General features: G+C 50.1%; 7 protein-coding genes across 7 annotated transcripts; 5 read left to right on the top strand and 2 right to left on the bottom strand.

The window, feature by feature from the left end:
• Nucleotides 1-275: 275 nt before the first annotated feature.
• CABS01_11891 (uncharacterized protein) lies at nt 276-1268 on the top strand (the record flags this gene model as incomplete). The annotated part of the gene is made up of 1 exon (XM_060545245.1): nt 276-1268. The coding sequence occupies one exon, from the start codon at nt 276-278 to the stop codon at nt 1266-1268; it is 993 nt and encodes a 330-aa protein (XP_060397110.1).
• Nucleotides 1269-1379: 111 nt separating this feature from the next.
• Nucleotides 1380-2762, bottom strand: CABS01_11890 (phosphotransferase; the record flags this gene model as incomplete). The annotated part of the gene is made up of 1 exon (XM_060545244.1): nt 1380-2762. One exon carries the CDS (start codon nt 2760-2762, stop codon nt 1380-1382), a length of 1383 nt encoding a protein of 460 aa, XP_060397109.1.
• A 588-nt stretch (nt 2763-3350) lies between these two features.
• CABS01_11889 (uncharacterized protein) lies at nt 3351-4556 on the top strand (the record flags this gene model as incomplete). Its single annotated transcript, XM_060545243.1, has 1 exon — nt 3351-4556. One exon carries the CDS (start codon nt 3351-3353, stop codon nt 4554-4556), a length of 1206 nt encoding a protein of 401 aa, XP_060397108.1.
• A 726-nt stretch (nt 4557-5282) lies between these two features.
• CABS01_11888 (uncharacterized protein) lies at nt 5283-7194 on the bottom strand (the record flags this gene model as incomplete). Its single annotated transcript, XM_060545242.1, has 7 exons — nt 5283-5409; nt 5460-5859; nt 5919-6366; nt 6418-6544; nt 6602-6724; nt 6779-7119; nt 7171-7194. 7 exons carry the CDS (start codon nt 7192-7194, stop codon nt 5283-5285), a joined length of 1590 nt encoding a protein of 529 aa, XP_060397107.1.
• A 3999-nt stretch (nt 7195-11193) lies between these two features.
• On the top strand, nt 11194-12069 carry CABS01_11887 (uncharacterized protein; the record flags this gene model as incomplete). The annotated part of the gene is made up of 3 exons (XM_060545241.1): nt 11194-11452; nt 11514-11603; nt 11678-12069. 3 exons carry the CDS (start codon nt 11194-11196, stop codon nt 12067-12069), a joined length of 741 nt encoding a protein of 246 aa, XP_060397106.1.
• Nucleotides 12070-13301: 1232 nt separating this feature from the next.
• On the top strand, nt 13302-15663 carry CABS01_11886 (uncharacterized protein; the record flags this gene model as incomplete). The annotated part of the gene is made up of 4 exons (XM_060545240.1): nt 13302-13406; nt 13485-13791; nt 13851-14292; nt 14361-15663. Coding segments are annotated over 4 exons (2157 nt in total), but the record flags the coding sequence as incomplete, so codon positions are not given.
• Nucleotides 15664-18823: 3160 nt separating this feature from the next.
• CABS01_11885 (uncharacterized protein) lies at nt 18824-19794 on the top strand (the record flags this gene model as incomplete). The annotated part of the gene is made up of 2 exons (XM_060545239.1): nt 18824-19554; nt 19605-19794. 2 exons carry the CDS (start codon nt 18824-18826, stop codon nt 19792-19794), a joined length of 921 nt encoding a protein of 306 aa, XP_060397104.1.
• Between the last annotated feature and the right edge of the window lie 220 nt (nt 19795-20014).

Here is a 20014-nt window from a genome sequence, read left to right as displayed (position 1 = left end):
TGCAGGCATTGCCACGAGGAAGCTCCCGCGAATATTGCGGGGTGCAGCGCGTGCGGAGGTCGGGACGAGCAAAAATCCCGTCGCTAAGGATAGTCGAGTCGATCTCTCAGGAGAGGAGCACGCCTATCTCCTAAGTCCCCGAAAGCGATCATCGTTGCTCTGTCTCGTGTTATAAGATGGACAGAGGACCACTTCTGATACTAATGGCAGAAGAGACATTAAATGCTTCTGCGATACACCCGATATTCAAATCTTTTAACTACAACATTTACATCATGAACCCCTTGAACTCTCAAATCTCCCAAGACAGTTACCATTGGATCTCGAAAGCAATCGATAGTTTGGATCCCGAGACAGACTATGAGACCATATGGCGTCTGACATCAAGCTACCAGCTCTCTGACTTCGCCAACAACTTGATCTATACCCTTACCTTCCCCAACTTTGTCATTCCCCTACATGGAGCAGAAGTAGTGTGGCGCTCTGACGGCGGCAAAGTCGTCCATAAAGCCGTCGACAGAGTCGAGAAGACGGAGCACTACAATATGGCGTGGTGGTACTACGGTCCCAGTGATCAACGTTGCCGAGATGCCGTTGAGAGAATCAATCAGCTACACGCTGGGCTCGCGCGACAGTATCCTGGAAGATTTTCCCACAACGAGGACTACGTCTACACCCTGACCTTCAGCGCCGTCTTGATGCATCGCCTGAGGATACGGCTCGGTCTGTCAGGTTTCACGGAAAAGCAGCAGATTGCTGCTCACCACTTCTGGCGGGACATGGCTCCTCTCTTCAAAGTCGAAGGCAAAGGAACTGTGAAGGACTATCCAGGAGATTTTGATGGATGTATAGCTTTCTGCGAGGCGTATGAGAATACACCTCGAGAGTACAACGAGAAAGCTCGATATATCGGTTTATCCATCTTCAATCTCTTTGCTTACCGCTATTTCCCACCGGGCCTGCGATGGTTCGGCATGGCGTTCCCCCGAGCGCTTTCTCTGCCAACGACGCTGAGCGCTTTTCGCATCGAGCCGGCCAACCCCTTACTGGCAGCCATAATCATCTTCATCGTGAGAACAGTGTTCCTCGTCACGGAGATCTTGCTGCCCGATCCCAAAATCCCATTCTTCGAAAGATTGGAGACACTGCCAGAGATAGAGGCACAAAAGCGGAGAGAGGAGATAAGGGCCTTGGACAAGTCCTATGAGCAATTCATCATGTCTCAGTTGAGCGGTCCAGGCTGTCCGTTTAGCGCAAAGATGCAATAGGTATCACAAGCTGGAAACTTGCTACCGAGTATCGGCCAGACAGAAACAATGTCTTTGGCATAATTCCTCAATGATCTATCATCTATCGAAATAATGAACATCTAAGTCGCTCTAAGTCCTAATTGTCTCCTTCTTGAGCCAATCTCGCCAACTCTGGTCGGCAAGAATATGTCTGACTCTAGCCTCGAGCCATTCTGTATTTCCCCAGAAGCCCCAAGATGCCTGGAAGCGGCACCAATCCACCAAGGCAGTCTCCCAGTGTCGCACGAACGTCTCCCAATCATAATTCTCGGGCCCCTTCCCTGTCGGCTTTTGGCTCAGGAGAGTACTTCGATACTGCTCCAGAATAGTCCTCTCACCCTTATCCATGGCTAGCTGATCCGGTATGTCTTCGTGCTGAGTGAGCATCTCAACGGGGACCGAACAGGTGAAGAGCTTAGCGAGATCGCAGCCGCCAATTCCGAGTCCCGCGTACTGGAAGTCGAAGAAAGCCACCTTGTCGCCAGATTTAGTCGTGAAGAGGTTTTCGGACTTGACGTCGCCGTGGATGTATGTCTCAAACGGCCTGCCAGATGGTGTGAGGAAGTCGGCAACTAGCTCGGCAATCGAAGAGGATGAACCCTCGACGGGGTCGCAGAATGCCGAAGACCATTCGGAATAGTCGTCTCTGCAAAGCGATCCGTATTCCTTCCGTCTGGTAGCAAGGTATGTGTACCCTCCGTTCAGCCACATCTTGGGCTCTGTAACGCCATTACCAGCCTCCCTTCGTTTCGCCTCTTCAAGCGGGGGCAGCACAAATTGCCCAAGGTCATCCGGCAGCGATGCCCAAGAGCTGCTGTGATACTTTGCCAGCCAGTCCAGCGCAGCATTCACCTGCTTGCGATTGAGGACCAATCTCTTTTCACCAGCCACGGGAAACTCTGGCCGCAGGTCCGTGATGATGGTGGCGGTGAGACCCTCAAGCTCTTCCTTGCGGGGCTTGCCCTCCATATCTAGAGTGGAAGCGAGGCACTTTGCGACAGCGACATCATCTGATAATCGCGGTGCAATCTCTTGGTAGAAGTATTGCTCCACCTCGTAGCTTAACATCTTGCGCAGGTGGCCCTCATCTGTTCCCTTGGCGCGTGGCGGTGAGATGAGTTTGATGATGAGGCGATATGTCCCATCTTCTTCTGAATGGATAGCTAGCGGCTTTTGCTTCGAGTTGGCGACACCATTGGTGTTAGCAAGCTTTGCAGTGAGGGCACAGATGTGGCCGTAGCCCGCCCAGAGAGTTTGAAGCTCAGTGAGGGAGACGAGCTCAAGGCCTAGCCATGAGAGCATGATTTCGGCGACATGACGAGGCTGCTTGAGAGAAGCCATGGCGATGGAGAATGTGGCTGCCGCGAATAACAATTGAGTGCTGCCAATGCTGATTCCCGTGAATGGCGCCTGAGCGATGAGATGAGTGAAGTTGGATGAGAGTTGATGAGGTTCAGTGAGCGCCACATCCATTTCGAGAACGTTTCTCAGGTGGGTCCCGATAACTTCGTCCAGTCTCAAGCTGCCACGGACTCAATAAGGAGTAAGAAAATTTGCAATAGCTGCGCGAGTTTGTGAATTCCGAAACTTGAAAAGCCGATTGGAAAACAGAACTTGAAAAGCAAAATTCAGAACTTGTCAGCGCAGCTGAAAGTAAGTTGTCAATCACCTAACATCTCATGCAAGTCCTGGCTCGGCGTTCATCAGCCGTACAAACTATGCTTGCGCAGCTGGCGCCACCTGGGGAGAGCATGTGGGAGAAAATCCGAGCACAAACATGTCACTCATCGTCATTGTAAACTTGCTCACTCTCACGACCTCACCATTAGACTCCCAACGTTGACCGGCCAAGGTATCGGGGTAGAATAAAGCCAACAACACGTGGTTGGGGAGTCTGGGATAATCTCAGCGATCTGCCCTCAGGCCATCAAGGTGCCTTTTAGCCCCACCGCAAGATACTCCTACTAAAGGCGGACTTCAAGACGTCGTCGTCAGCTCCCGTATCAAGAGCATAAAGTTCTGTCTTCACGAATTCATTTCGCCTCTCATACTTGAAAAAACATGGGCCGAACGCAACCGTCAGTTGGGCAGCCACCGGCGGCCTTTCGGAAAGCCGCCCGAGCCAAGAAGGCCAAGGTCACCCTCAATCAGCTAATTCCATCACTCCTCCCTACGCACCCACGAGCCCGGCGCGGAATCGACTCAGCCGAGCTGATCATCGAGCCTAAGTCAGCGATCAAGGAGAATCGAACCCCCAAGGCAGAAGGCGCTGATGTTTCGGAAACCAACGGGCCATTTCACATCAGGCTCCAAGTTGCCGACACTCTTACAGCCGCTCACGCCTTAGTGACTGAGAAGGCGGAATCGAATCGCCCGGTAGACATAAGTAATAAAGAGCCGCGGGTTGCGGTTCTCAACATGGCCTCACCTCTTACGCCGGGTGGTGGCTTCGTCAATGGTGCCGGTAGTCAAGAGGAGTCATTATGTATGCGGACTACGCTGCTGCCATCTCTCAAAGACGAGTACTACCGTCTGCCAGAGCTCGGTGCTATTTACACACCAGATGTACTGGTTTTCCGAGATGAAGATGCGGACGACGTGTTGGAGAAAAGAGACCGATGGTTCGTGGACTGCATCAGCGCCGCCATGTTGCGGAATCCAGAAATTGAGCGAGACGAGGACACTGGTTTCAGCCACTATGTTCAAGAAAAAGACAGACAGCTCATCCTGGAAAAGATGAAGATTGTGCTGCGGATATGCCAGCTCAAGGGCATCAAGAAGATTGTGCTCGGTGCTTGGGGATGTGGTGCCTACGGGAATCCAGTCGCCGAAGTGGCCAAGGCGTGGAAGAAGGCGCTACTACCGAGGAACGACGGAAAAGGGAAAAAGAAAGGGAACAAAGAGACATGGAGCGGGATCGAAGAAGTCGTCTTCGCGATCAAAGATACCGGCATGGCCGACGCCTTTCAAGAGGCTTTCGGGAAGGGCATTGAGAGAGACGTAGAAGCCGAGGTGGATGAATCCGATGAGGAGATTGATATCGCTCAAAAGAACAAGGAGGAGCTTCAAGCAAGGATTGCCGAGTTACAGCAGCGCATCGATGCCACACCAAACCCGCAAGTCAAGACGGGCCTCAACTCAATTCTTGCTGGGTTGATCAGCCAACTACCCGCTGATTCGGGAAAAGAAACTGACGAAGAAGAGGATGAAAGAGAGGGAACAGCGGACAACAGCGGCGATAGTGACGCAGGTTCAGACGAGGCATGAGTCTAGCCATGAATTATGATCTATTGATAACACTATTGGCCCCTGAAGATGTGCCCCAGCTCACTGTCGGATTGTGTTCCTCCAATTCAGAATCAAGACTGGCTACAAGAACGGTTAGAAAATGCCCCCATGTCAACGTCGGACAAAATAAGCCGAGGTGTTACCTGCCATAGCTTCGTAATACGTGCGCGACTAGCTGTGATTCGTACAGCCTCGGTCAATAACTCCCCTGCTGGACATTTCTGCCGGTATATCCGATGAACCGATGAACTAATCCCGGCCGAGGCTATCATCATCAAGTGCAGGGCACATCGCCATCTGATGGTTGATGCAGTCATCTGTTATGGCCAGCGCGGTACTTTCGAACATTCCTCTCAGCTCTCGCCAGCTCTGTTATCATTAGCAGGACAGTTTAGCAAACCACGTAGTCTTTCTCAATGCTGTCGGTGATAGGCAAAATGGGAACATCCAATACTACCCATTCTCCAGCGCATGGGGTTATTCAAAGTTCCTCAGACTGAACCTGCACGACTTCTATAGCTCTTCCTTGAGTTGAATTAGGAGTCAACGTAATTACTTCGTGTTGGCGAGTGATTTTGAAGACACAACGTAACTAGAAACATGAAACTCTGCAATCGTCTCATTGCAACATGTTATTGAGTATGAACTACCTGAGCTTCTAGAGCCTAACTTAGGTCGTTGTCTATAACATAGATCCTTCATCTTCTACAAGTTGTGTACGGTGCTGTTCCTAGTCCACCTACGGAATGTCTTGCCATAGAAGTAAAATATCGTCCCGCAAGCACAGAAAAAGACGGTCAGCGCCATATTAGTCATGAAAGCCGGTATGAACCTATTTGTGTCAGCATATGGCATCGGCCAAAAGAGAGAAGCTTAACTGACCCTGCCTGTATTGTCCAAGGGGTAATGAATTTACCCATGCCGTATCCCCACACGTTCTTGTTCACCGTGATAGCAACCATGAGAGGACCAGTCACTGGCTTGTAGCAGTCGATGGCGTAGGTGCTGGCGATACTGGGTAAAGCAGCAACCTGGATGCCTGCGCTGGCGTAACCGAGGACTACGATGATAGGCCAGGACCAGTGGTTCTGATATCCAATAGCGGTGATAATATTACCAAATATCATGATGATCACGAATGGAATCATAGCAGGGAGACGCATCTCAGGCTCGCGGATGCCGTTGTTTCGAGCAGTCGCGCGGGCGGATACCCAATCGCTAAAGGGGCCAGCGGTGACGAGTCCAATCAGCGCACCAACAAGAACTGCCAGATTGGTAAAGCCTACAAGGGTTAGTCTCATACAACAATTGTGGATGCAATTTTGGGTTTACGAGGCTTACCGATAGACTGCGAGCTCATATTATAAGGGGGTGCTGCGAAGACTTGAGACTGCGTGAGGTTTAGAATGAGGAAGTTGCTACAACTCCAGCTCACAACAAACGACGCAAATACCACAATGGGGAATCCAAAAAGCTTCCAGGGAGTCCAGAGGTCGAACCAGATGGTCTTAAGGGGCGAAGAGTTGCGTTGAAACAGGTACCACTGCTGCTTAGAGGGGGTTCCCTTGCCAAGGTACGGGTCCATGTCCGCAGTCCGAGTGGGGTTCAATGTCTCGTCGGCAACTTCGATTGTGACAGCGTCTTGAGTTGGCTGAGAACGAATCCATCTTGTCTCTGGGAAGCCAAAGAAGGCGTAGACAATGGAGGCACCTGTCAGCGCAACGTTGAGCCACCAAAAGTTCTGCCATCCAACATGATCCGCCATCGGGCCCGCAATAACCGGCGCAATCTGAAAGGGTTAGCCAAGACTACCTCCCACAGCCGTTAAAGCTAGACCCACCATCAAAGATCCCATATAAACGACCCAGTATAGCGTATTCCAGCGGCCACGGTCGTGTAGGAAGTAAATATCGGCGATGACTTGCGGTTGCAGAGTCTCTGAGGGACCGGCGCCGATACCGTTGAGTCTAAAATGCAGTCAGCTTGCATTTCAATACTGGAGAATATGAAGAATCAGAACTTACACGCAAGCACCCATGAAAGAGCCGTATGTTGTGGCTTTCGCTCGAAGAACATGAGACGCAAGACAGACTAATTGAGAAACAATAAAGACTGGGCGTCGACCAAATGAGGACGAAATCGGAGCCCTTTCAAGGGTTAGCCATGGCTTTGAAAAGCTAAATATCCTTTTGTGGCCTTACCATATGAAATTGCTGAATCCAAGTAGCAGAATGGTCACTCCCGTAAACTGAATGACGTCTTCTAGGTTGCTGTTGTAGTCTCGAATAAGGTATGGAAACATGGACGCAAGAGACAATGGAGCAAAGCCTTGCGAGAAGGTCATTAGAGAGACCGCGCCCAATGTAGACCACTTCCATGATGCTTTCCAATTCAAGGGGTCGTGCGGGTCTTGGGATGGTTGAGGGACAAGAACCACCGTCGAGTGTTCACTCTTGATGAGATGATGCTTCAACACATCGGCCATGACCTCAGTGCCAGGCACGACCTCGATGTGAAGCTCATGTTCGATCTCCTCGCGGGTCTAAAGGACTATGTTAGTGGAAATTCGTACATGAGACAATGCTGGACTTACTGTTTTCTCCGGATCTTTCGACATGGTTGCGATTTTTTTGGCTTGCGATTCTACGTCTCGGACAGTGATGCGATGAAAAACCACGGTGATGAATTAGAACAAACGTCGTAACATCGGGGCGCGGACGTGGACAATAAATGTAGACACAGGCCTGGCCACATCGACCGATACAGTCGAATTACCGACGCGATCTGCGACATCAACCTGTCGACAGCACAACTACGCATCTAGTGTTACCATGATCCTGGGTCGACCAACCTCAAACATTCGGCATGTCTTCGCGGCAGCTGCCTACGCTCAGATATCAAAAGCCGAACCACTAGGTTGAACTCTATGAGCTCTCCCCACGCGACGGCAGGGGGAAGAATGCGGGGAAATCTGGAGAGAGGCCTAGATGGGGTAAGGTGAACTTCAGCTCATCTGACAGGCTCTCATGAAATCTATCACCGGAGCTAAGGTCAAGCAGCCATCCCAGTATTACATGGGGTTGACCAATCACCCCGTCGCCGTTTTTGAGGAGGGTGTGCCGACAGCTTAGCATCAGTCCTATACATCCAAATCGGCACCATGTTGCCGGCATCAAGACAGGGGATGTCACCCCCAATCCTCCGACATTTTTTGGAAGGAGCTTTATCATTCCGTGGGAAATACTTGCGCGCGGCTTGGCGATTCTTGCGGTATTGGTTGATACGCCTACCAACGCAGCAAGTCTGCGGGTTATGATCAAGCTTTGATAAGACCGCGGCCCCTCTCAACCTCATGAGGAAAAGTTCCCAATCACTGTTTCAATCCGAACCTACGTTGCACGGGAGTAAGCGCGTGGGGAAGAGCCCTTGCAAAACGGCTTGAACTTTGCCGAGAAATCTCCTCTTGACGATTCCAGGGTGAAGACCGTTCTTATTTGGTCTAGTCACTCCACGTGCCCAGACAAACATGGCCAAGCGAAGAATTCTAGTCCGTCGTCTCTGGGTGCCGACGCTAAGGTGCCGACAGAAATTCGATGCACTGACACCATGGTCTTTTGGGAAGCCATTTATTTACCTCCCCCAAGGGCAGCTTAAGAGATATTTTGAAGTGCCGAAAGGAGTGCGTTGACTATTAGGCGCGACTGAGAGCCTAGACCAGCGACGTGTTGCCCATTTACTCTATTGGTTCAGGTGATCCGAAGGTGAAAGAAAGGCATGCTCAGACTGGGAAGAAAACGAGGGAGAATAATGACTCAGTATCTACCATTAGCCCGATTCATAACCCAGCGCTTTGTGGTCATGGAATCGTGCGAAAGCTTGTACTCAGAGAGCTTCGGAGCATTAAAGCTCGCTTCATTGAATGACTCACTCCATCTGCGTAAAACTCTCGGAAGACTCTCGGAAGTCTCAGTACATAGCTCAATGTCCCGGATACTCCTCACTCTACGGAATGCAAGTCGGTATGGAGGCCAAGTTCTAGCAACTAGGAGTACAAACGAAATCGCACCTTGTATCCTCGAATCTGATCGAGAATACCACCCCCTCACAGACGCCAGTCCATGGCCACAGTAGATCCCTCTATCCAATCGGAATTTAGAAACATCACGAAGTTCCATATGCAGGCGACGACGCTTCATTTAGCAGACATGTTGACGGGCCTAACCCGAGGAAGCGTCTTAACCATGGGTGGCCACCCGTCTGCTTGGGATGCACTAGCCATCCCTCAGGGTTACTCGGCAGTCTTCTGGGAAGTATAACATGACCAGTCTGTCTCGTCCTACGTACTTCCACGCACCCTAATTATGAATGATGCCCCTGGATCCGTGCCCCTTGCCATCGACACCATTTAAGTGTCAATGGTCAGCTGACACTTTAGCACCCCCTAGCCGAGTCTTTTCCAGATTGACCATCGCGAAGACCATTTCGAAGGTTCATTTGTTCTCGCGTATTTGGTGGAGCAAGACTATTTCGGTGAATGATGGGGTCCTGAGTCGTCGCCGGCACTTGTATGTCGGACAGAGGGTTCCTCACTTGCTACAAGCAGATGGTCTGCAACAATGCCCATTAAGTACGGGTCAGCGCCATGGATCCTATAGTAGTATTTAACCTGTGAAGTTTTATATTTACTGCGGGATACTCGCATAACAGTGCTCAATAAACAAAATTTGCTCAAGCGTGGAGGTGGGTGGGCTGCGGCTGCCGTAAACACACCTCCTGTTCAGACCATGATGTTCGACCTCTGCTTTCCACACAATACACGCACTTGAAGATCGGACATGTTCATTCTTCTTGCAGCCTATTCGGTGGTCATGTTCTTCTCAGGGGGTTAAGAAACCGACCATGAAATTCGATGAACCTAGAAGCTTGTCGCTAGCTGCGTACGTGGTCTGCGTGATGCAGGAATTCCAGATCAGTCAAATTCCCATTGGACAGGGTAGTTAAAGTGCCCTATCCTACTATGATCCATGTGGACCGCTTGAAAGAGGGACTTACATAATGAGAGCCAACTAGATTCACACGTTGATCGCTATAACTGTCCCTTCAACAAGCAACAACAACATGCATACTCTTTCATAAGTGATAACCAATTCCTGATCTATGTTGTAGGAGGGCCGAAGGAAGAGATTCTCCAGGGGTCCACGAATCAGATCCTTGATTCATCGTTATTTCACAGTTCTCATCTACGTTCGTGAGACTTGAGTTGCCTACAGCTTTCAACCAAGCTGGCCCGAGAAACATAAGTAGCCATCTTTTGCCCTTGTTATATGGTTGTAGATGGTTCTGTCCCGTCATCTTCGCAGACAACCGTGCAGTTTGAGTCGTAGATTACCTCTCCTTCTTACCTTGAGATGATGAAGAGAAATTTTCGCAATGACTTACTCCGGCCGCTCCAACAAAGCCTCTGTTCGAGACTGTCTCCAATCGAACTACTCTCAAATTTCAGTTGGAACACTCGTGGAATAAACCTCAAAATATCGAAGCAATGATTAAGTCCAGATGTATTACTAATTTCTGCCAGCCGGCGTAACCCGAAACGCAGTGAAGAGAAGGTGGGAAGTTTGGAGGTACTTGGTGGCGAAGATGGCAATCGAAAGTCGCAACTGGCCTGATAAGATTGTCACATAGTTTTACCTTAGTCGCCGACAATGTCAATGTAGCTAGGTGCTGTCTGACAATCCCATTTGTAATATGAGCGGGCCTGCTTGATAGGTCCAACAAGCACATTGCACCTCAAGCTCGTACTGAGCATGGTTTCAATGGAAGCTTTCAGCTCACAAAAATTCCTTTGCTGCTGCAAATTGTGATCAACAGCGAAGCAGCTGCAGTCTCAGAATCCACGGACTAACACGATAATTCAGAACCAATATTGTGCCGCCTTTACTCAGCACGAGCCGCCCCCGGGCTCCGGGGTCCGAGCACGGAGAGTGGGACGGACAGTTAGCGGGTATTGGCCCAACTGGAAGCCCGATTATGGTGACTAAAGCGCCTTGAACCCCCAATTAAATCGGCAAAAGACGTCAAGACCGAGAACGAACTTTTAGGCCTCGCAGAATGACGCAGCTGCATGCAATTAGTAATGTAGAACCTATACTGAATCCTGTAGGGAAGTAGAACGGCAAACTGAACCCGCTTACATGACGAGGTTCTGTTACAAGAGTGACTAGGCAGTATGTGCACGTCGACTATCCAATGGTCAAGCATGCTAGTCAGCAAAGTGACTTCAACGGCCTGATACCACGTTTTAATTCCGGTACAGCTCCGACTTCAATTATCATGGCATTTCTAATTGCAGGAGAGTCGAAAATAGCTGTGCCCTTCTCCGCTCGGTGATGCTCGGGCTCAAGAATATCCGAGGGATCAAGCAATTCGCAGCCTGCAGCAAATCAGTTTTGTCAACAGGATTTATATATATATATACATCGCCAAAGGCTTACTTCACCTCTCAGAATACACTTCTCACAACACTATAACCATCAAGCAGCATTCACCAGCGACTCTCTGGGTCAATTTGTGCCGATCAAACAGAATCAAGCTCCTCTAAAGCTCAAACTTCACCATGACCGAAACAGTTCTTGTCTTCGGTGCGACGGGTAACATTGGCGTAGCAGTCATTATCGGCGCTCTGCGCGCCAAGCGCCATGTCATCGCTGTTGTGCGCAGTCAAGCTAGTGCCGAGAAGATGTTTAAGTACGTCGGCAGTCGCGACAACATCACCGTGGTTGAGGCCGATCTTACTTCTGAGGACTCTCTCCGAGGAGTCGTCGACCAAGTTAGGGCTGGCAAACTCCCTGCCTTCCAGCATGTTTGGGCCTCGCGTACGTTCTACAAAACTTCACAAGATTCATTCCACGTAGGCTAAAATGACGTTCATGACAGCTGGTGGACTCTACTGGGAGACCCCAATTTTGGAGATTGACCCAGCGGCTCTCCGCGAGGTTCTCAATGTCAACTTCGAGTCGTACTTCTGTGAGAAAACTCCAAAAACCATTTACAAGATCCGAAGTTTGACTGAAGACTCCGATTGCTAATCATTCACCTAGATGCCTATCGCGTGACAGTCCCATACTTGCTTGAGCAAGGGTTTGCTGGCAGCACTTGGACCTTATGTACGGGTGCTCAGGGCGACTATGGTTTCCGCGCTGCTCCCGCAGTGACGCAGGGTGCACTGTTTAGCTTCGCCATCGCTGCGTCTCGGGAGAATGAGAAGACGAACATCCGCTTTAACGAGGTTTACCTCGCCTACCGAGTTCAATTTGAAGTTGATGAGGAAACCAGAAAGGCTTGGGCTGGAGCTCACTTGACCACCTGTGACGAGTTTGCTCCGTTGTACCAGCAGCTTCTGGATAGAGAGGATATCAGGGGCAGCAGAGTCAAGGCCATTACTCCGAAGGATGTCCTGCAACTCTCCGTCGACAAAAGATACAAGGCCTGACCATGTAAGACAAAGGCTACAACTAGATTACAATGATGATAGGTTACGTGAGATATGCCTGAGAATCTCGATTTTCACATTCAGGGAAACCGAAGACTGAACTTTGCAGATTATGCATGACAGATAGAGCTCGATGATGGATTGAAACACTGACTGAATTGTGATGTATGCGAAGCATTTCTCGAGGCTTTCGTGTGAAACGTGAAGGATAAAATGCTCCAGATAAAATGATTGGCAAATTTGTGACTATTGCTGTGACTTCATATAGCTTAGCTGTAGCTGTATGCTCGTGAGTGCTTCCATAATTGATGGCCAAGGTAGGTGGCCGAGCGAATGACGCTTACTTGAGTACGACCTAACCGTGGGCCTAGTCCGAGCCCGGGCCGGACCCGACATTTCGGTTTCATAACTGGCACACAAGCCAACAATAACCGGAGTCTCAAAGAGATCACAAGACTTTAGTTATCAGTGCCCCACTATGTGATAGGTTCATCATCAAATCATACGCAGGCTGTTGAAGAGGTTCACTCTCCGCAAAACTGCCTTGACTAGATGGCCAATTGATGACATAACCGATGTGATCGAGTCTGACTCCAGCCGCAGAGCGAAACCCTCTAGCCCCTCGTCTTTTTGAAACACGGACGAAAGCGGCTGAGTGTGGCTTGGCTTCTCACACTCTCCATAACACTGCGATGTTGAGTCAGTCACGATAGCCGACGTACACATCGTCTGATCTTGGGATGGCAGTAAAGGCCAAGACAACGTTACTCAAAGTCTAATTTGCACGTCAAATGAACAAAAGAAGAATTCTGGGAGAGAAATACAAAAGATCCACAGGTTCGACCAGGCCTGCCTTGCGAAGGAGTGGTGACGGGTAAAGAAGCCAAGGCAATGTCCGTAGATGCAACGAAGAAGTTCAGACGAATCACGCTCTACATGGCATAATCCCAGACAAATTGGAAAGAACTTGCGGCTACTCAGCTGGCCGTGAGAGCCGTTCCGCCGTTCGCCACTGCGGTCTTGGGACGGGATGGCAAGGGAACCCGCGCATGAATCCCCATATTTAGCAGCAACCCACACCTCATGACACGCGCGCTCCTCGATTAAGTTGGTTAAACTTTTCGACAAAGCAGGTACTCCTTGTTCTAACAAAACTGGTTCTAACAATGACTGTAAAATAGTGTTGATCTTCAATTTCCATTCATTTACTAGAAGCTGAAGCGCCTGAGTAGATTGAGCAGATCCAGTCTAGCTTTGCGGCTCCTCCGGGCCATCTGACGAACGATAGTGACTATGAATCGGAAAGACCAGATACAAATACCAACGGGCGAATAACCGTAAGTTGGGAAGTTTTACTAGTTTTTTTGAAGGCAACAATCGTTCGAAACCCACATTCGTTTAACACTATGTTACAGTCACTCACTCCTTTAACTCTACTGAGTTCACTGCTCTTGGCCTCTGGCCAGGGCGCTTTGGGTCATGGCCTTTCCGACCATGCCAGGCGATCAATCGAGCAAACAATGCACATTTCCAGTAAGAGGGCTTTGGATGGTTTCTATGTCATCGATCAGCAGGCTGGAAGTGAATGGGGCTGCACCGAGGAAAAGATCGCCGCGTTGGAGGGTGCCGTCAGAGATACGCAAGCATTGGCCTTCATGGCTTCAACTGTACTTGCCGAAAAGGACTCCGAGTTTTCTGATGCTTACATATTTTGGTTTGGTGGTAAGTTTCGACTTCTATATCTAACAGTGCCTAGAAGATGGTCTGACTGTCGAATGCAGAGGACAACACCAAGGCCGCTACAAAGAATTCCATCAAGACTCTCAACTACGATCCTGTTCAAGATTTCCTCAAAGCCCCTGGTACACGCAACCGCGTCGATGATATGAGAATAGACAACCTCAGCCCTACCGGGCTTACGTACATGTGTGCTGCCGCAGATGATAGCATGTGCGCCGGTGGAATGGCTGCAGCAGCCCACCAGCACGGAGCCGGAGGGTTATCAGGCCACTCCATTGTCTTATGTGACCGGTTCTTCGGGGCTAACTCGCAACAAGATATGTTGCGGACTTGGAAAGATACGCGGAGACTTAGCGCATCTTCCGGCTTTTGGTTGTTGCACGAAGTCCAGCACTTAGGAGCTATCGTTAGTGATGGTCGACGATGCGTCGATGTCCCTGATCCTAATGAAACTGATGGCAGCGGCTGCTACGACGCCAACTGGTAAGTATCGATTATTATACGATATCTGGATATTCTTGCTGTCAAGAGCTTTGCTGATAAACCCAAAGCTGTTCGAGACTCAAAGGCGCCGATAAGATTAGAAACGCCCAAAATATGGCCTTCTTTGCATTGGAGGTCATGGCAGATCCCCAGAGCGGTGCAGCACCCGGGCAGTCATGTACCATTATGAAAAGAGATACGGGTAGCGTCTTGCTCGGAGGACCCGAAGATCTTATGGCGAGAGCAGACTATAGTCTAGATGCCAAGTATGAGGCGATGCTTCGTAGACAGGCTAAGGCATCGTCGACCTGGATCACGACACACCGAAACGGCACAAGCTCTCGAGTCCCGACGTCTCATTCGAGCAAAGTACCGGTGTTATCTTCAGAACGACCTACTAGATCGGCGTCGGCCTCACGCTCAAAGCCACCGATGCCTCCTGCATCTTCGGGACCCCGATCCAGCAATCCAGCGCGGCCATCGTCGTCAGGACCTCGAGCCAGCAACCCGGTGCGGCCATCATCTTCGGCACCTCAGCCCAGCAAACCAGCACCACCGCCGTCCTCAGGGCCTCGATCTGGCTCCCAGGGACCTATCTTCACCACCAGGCCACCTATCCCAGCGAGCTCCTTTTCGGGTGCTTCATTCTCATACTCCTACTCCACAGCCCCGCCAACCACTGAGGAAGGTGGAGTTCCCATTATTCCCATTGTTCCAATTCCCATTCCCATCGCACCTGTTGCGCCAGTTCCTCCGATTGTGCCTCCGGTTGGTGGCGGTGGTGGCGGAAATGGCGGTGATAATGGTAACAACGGCGAAAACTCTAAGCCTGCAGAGTCAAATCCTCCAAAGACCTCAGAGCCTTCATCCCCGCCTACCTCTTTGCCACCTACGTCTTCATCAAAACCCTCGCCTACCTCGTCAACACCAGTCACCCGGTGTTCTTCTAGACCGCCGCTGTCAGTACCCACAGGAGGTGATGCATCACCAGACAGAGACGGGTTCCCTCAGGCAGTCTACGACGGTCTTGCCGTGGAAGCTCGTAGCACGAGCAGAGCGAGCAGTTCTAGCTCTACCTCCTCGCCACTCATGGTCATCACTGACGTGCCCGAGCCTGAGTCGACAGTTGAGGTAGTGCCGACTGCTACCCCTACTGTTGCTCCTGTCAACCCAGTTGCTTGCTATAACTTTGACATTAATGCCTATGGATACTGTTGTCCGGGCCCGGGTAACCCATGTGAGAAGGATATTGGAAAGTGCTACTTCAACGGAGAGGGCGTCTCTGGGGGTGCAAGTGGGATTGTACCAGACGGAGCCCGGTGCCCACCACCTCCTGGTGCTGAATATTGCAGAGGTCCCTGCGAAGAGTAGTTTCTCCAAGACAAGCGCCAGTAGCCATAGACTGTTGGGCGTGGTCTATGTGGAAGTCTCCCTCAGTCCACCTCTGACGTCGAACTGAACCCTAATTTTGCGCACCAATCGTTCTTTCAATTGTTTTGTTTTTATGTCGGTCATGCCCGAATATTCAGTCTTGACTTTCAGGTCTCCGTTGATCTAATATAACTAGTCCGTTGAATATCCCGCTATATAAAGGAGAGACTTGGTTCCAGGTACAAATGTGTGGCGTACGTCTTGGGAGTTACACATCGACTCGCTATCTTCCTTCCCGCATCTGGTTTTTAGTCTGTAGGTAGTGATCAATTGATGAAGTAGCTGTTGTGTTCTCGATGTTAACGATCAAGGATAATCTCAATAGGCACACGATCCTAAAGTCAATGTGATACAATGTCGGATCGAGAGGCTTCCTGCTTCCACAATAAAAACCACAGTGTCTTTATTATGTCAACTCGACTATCGTCATCATTTAAGTCTCTTGGTAAATACATCAATCAAAGAGGCCAGTTCTCAGTGGGCCACATTATGCGTATCTCTTACGGAGGCGGCGTTAGCCTCTCTTCCATTCTGTTATTCGTCCTACTTCTTGTGGAATGGACCTAACAGGCTTCCCATGAGTGCTTTCTTGCTTTCAGAATTGATAGTATCATGGGAAAGCATCCGCTAATCCTTGAGCTAGAGGCATTATGCAAACAGTCATGTGGAAGTATAGAAGGCTTGAGTTGAAGTACGATAATCGGCTTGGGTAGTTAGAATGGAACGGGCCGTTGAGTGCGCCACATGAGTTGAGCAAGACTTAGACCGTGAGCCGCGTGTTAAGTGACAGATGTAGCAAAAGGTATGTTCTAGGAGTGCGTACTTGGCTTACTAAATAGGAGCCATGTCCTGCTAAGAAAAGAGGGGTTTACAAGTTAGCCTTAACACCAACACAGGTAATCTAGGTAGTTGTGTAAAAAGCTCCTACACGTATCTGGTATTCTTGTGTGGTCCAACCGTGCCTCTTCGCCTGGGTGCTTGCGCTAAGGTTTGAGACAGAGCATGCAAGGGCAGATGTATACGGTACGCTCCTAAGTCTCAACCGGGATTGAAAGATGGTCCCTTAGCATTTCATGCCGTCATAGTGACCTCTCGCAGTAAGACTACTGTGAGGTGAGGGTGGCTTCCGTATCGTGGCTTTGCTTGAAAGCATGACCACTGTTGAGGTGCCACGTCAGCCATTTCTGTCCTGATATCTCATTTCTGTTGCCGTGCAGCTGGGTTTACCACGACGCTGTTCCAGCTGTTTTAAGTAGAGCACCTTTCAGTGCAATCTGGTGCTATATGTCTGGGTGATAACACTCAAACTACACGCTGTGCCGCCCTCCCGCCTTGGGCAACATCAGCCATTACATTCTCTTCAAGACTTTCTCGGGGACGCCGGCTTGGCATTCCACCGACAGATTCGTTTCTATCGATTTTGGGATGAAATTCATCTCTTTTTCTGCGTCAGATCGACGATGATGCATCAGAGAAACGTGAGAAGGCATCGCTCGGTAAGCATTTTTCATCCCTCAGCCTAGCTGCATTGCAGATCACCACTGCCAGCGGCTGTTGAAGCGGCACAAAAGCAAAGTCCCGTACATGTATGTAACGTTATTCATTACCTTTCGACAGGATGTCCTTCTGACTATAATTAGTCCAAATGAAGTGATCGCGACAAGCGCCCATACCGCCGCCAGAAGAAATCGAGATTGACGATGTACTCAAGGCGGTGAAGTTTGCGATTTTGCTACTTATGCTTGGCCAGGCTACGATCCCACTTGTGAACACGAAGGCTCCGGCTTAAGAGCCTCGTGGGGGCTCTTGGGGGCTCGTGGGAGCTAGGCAAAAAGCCTCCCCCGGAAATCGTTTCCTCTACAAGCTGGGGTGGCTTGCCGAGGTGCACCACGGTCTTCGACCCTGGATATCGAGGCCTATTACCATCTGTCCACACTTCTGACTGATAACTAGGCAACACATGCTGTCTAAATCGGCTAGGTTGTGGTACTTTTCTCTACTCCAAGTTGATGGATAGGTTGTTTATGCGATATGTCGTCGATCTAGGTTGTTAGTCAGCCTTTGTTATGTTCTCATCAATTTCAGCAGCCAACATATTACCTGAGGATAATGAGCAGTAGTCGGATACCTACCTATATCCTGACGCCACGCTATGAGACCTGCTTTCAACTACGCAGTGACTGTTCCGTCATTCATTGGGCTGGGCTCCTTTTGGCACAGAATTGTTCTCTGTTTCTGTGCAGTGCGTAAGCGGTTAGGTGCAGCAAGTGACAAGTTCTCCAACTCAGGAGTGCCAATCTCGACGCGATAGAGGGGTTCGAAGTGCGGTTTGTTGAGGCATTTACCCCAATTTCTAGCCCAGTCGAGAATATCAAATGAAGGTCGGCACTTTCGCATTTTCGCCTTGAAGAAGTTTAGTCTTTTCATCAAAGTTGTGACAACGAATCGATAGAAGAACAGCCTTCCATGGCAAGGGACCTAGAGCGAGAGGTGTTACTGATGCCTCTCCCATGATCAAGCCGCCCCTGACCTGGCCCTCTGCAAGTGCTCCAAGCAAGGGGTTTAGGCATGTTCTCACCCGCATGCTGTCCAGAACTGTGTCCGAGTTGAAATACTAGCGCCATAAGCCGCCATGGGTCGCCATGGTTCTGGGACGTCCTCATGATAAACCTGATCCGTCGAAATAAGGCGGCTTGGTCCTCGCCCGGTCTCGTACAGGCAACAAACTAAACTAAGTCTTCGATTACGCATCCTGCAGGCTGACATAGGTTTGTGCCAAAGTTGACTGGGTGCCGATTAGTGAATGATAGGTGGAGGAAGCTTGAAGAACTCACGACATTCGAGCCCGATGAGGCGGCTTGACTATGGAATGAGGCCCAACGGATCCAGTCTATGTATCGACCCTGTTATCGCTAAGGCAGTAGTATGCGACAGCCATCAAAGCCAGTCTGGGCTCATTCACAAGCCTGACATCTTATTTTAAGATGACCACAAACGCCCTACTATTAGTTCATGATGCTTCTTGGTTTCTCTCTGAGATACTCTCCAGTCATCCTCATCTCTTACCCCTCTTCCCGTTGTGTTTCATATAACCAATATCATGGACTTCCAACCCAAGAAACAATCTTCCAGGCGAGGTTCCGAGACCACCATTCCATCGCGGCACCGATCAAGTGTGCCCTCCCCTTACACCCAACCCCCACCACAGACGGCCTTCCCACAGACACATGCCGGATTTCCAATCAACGACTCATATCCATTGGCTCTGCCGCTCAATCAAGGAAATTCTGGGGAAGGCTTCCCGGCCTTTGTCACACCAAGCGCTGTCGAATACTCGGACTCTAATAGCTATCGCCATAATCATAACACAGTCACAACGGGGTACCCATACTCCAGCAGTGCCCCGGCAAACAGCATGATGTCCTACCCGCCCGTACTGTCGCAGGCAAATTCCGCCTATGCTGATCGCTCGTCATATGAGGTTCAGGCAACCTCGACACACCAGTCATTTTTGCCGCACCGCAGTCACCCGAATAGCCCTTTAACGTCTTATTCGGGGTTGACAGGTCATTCGTCCGCCGCGAGTTCTTACGGCTATCCCTATGCCGCCAGTTCTGCGACAACAACCCCTAGCGCAGCGAACACGCCTGTACAGCCCTTGTCGCCCACACTTATGGGAGTAGGGAGCTGGGATAATACCAGACAGCCCAGAGAAACCTATCAGCAACCAACTGTGGACCGAAGCAATCGGGAAGGACGTAGGGTTCACGTCACAGATTTCCCACCCAACCCCTCGCGATCTGAATCGATAGAGGTCCATCGATCCAGCAGGTAAGGGTCTCTTTCAGTGTCTGTCATTACGTGTCCTGATTGATTACTAGTCCTCCGAGAGAGAGAGACATCCACATAAAGAGGCGCAGCGTTCGACCTTTGGCGTCGTGTAAAGATGACCAAAAGAGCACCAGCTCTCGGCCACGCAAAGACGACGACAAGGACGACAGAAGGAAACGGACACGGAACGAACAGAGACGAGAAGGTGGTTCGGACAGACGTGAGACGAAAACGTACTAGTTTGGCATGCAATTTCCAGAATTCTCTCTTCCTTGCTGGGTTTGCAGTACTCTCAAGGGTTTCCTTTGCGCCCCTAGAGATTTCTTTGTATTCGTTGTGGTAAAAGTGGTGTTGAGATCCAATCAACTTCTGGTTAGGATAAAATTGTTTTCCCTTGCTGTGACTAGCACATGTATCAGGGGGTCCCAAAATGCAATTCTTCCAAGTTCTTTCTCGAAAT

Source organism: Colletotrichum abscissum (genome assembly GCF_030869225.1).
Source record: "Colletotrichum abscissum strain IMI 504890 chromosome Unknown Scaffold_34.1, whole genome shotgun sequence".
NCBI classification, from domain to species: Eukaryota; Fungi; Ascomycota; class Sordariomycetes; order Glomerellales; family Glomerellaceae; genus Colletotrichum; species Colletotrichum abscissum.
The sequence above is the reverse complement of the archived record's forward strand: the minus strand, read 5'-3'. Positions and strand labels throughout refer to the sequence as shown.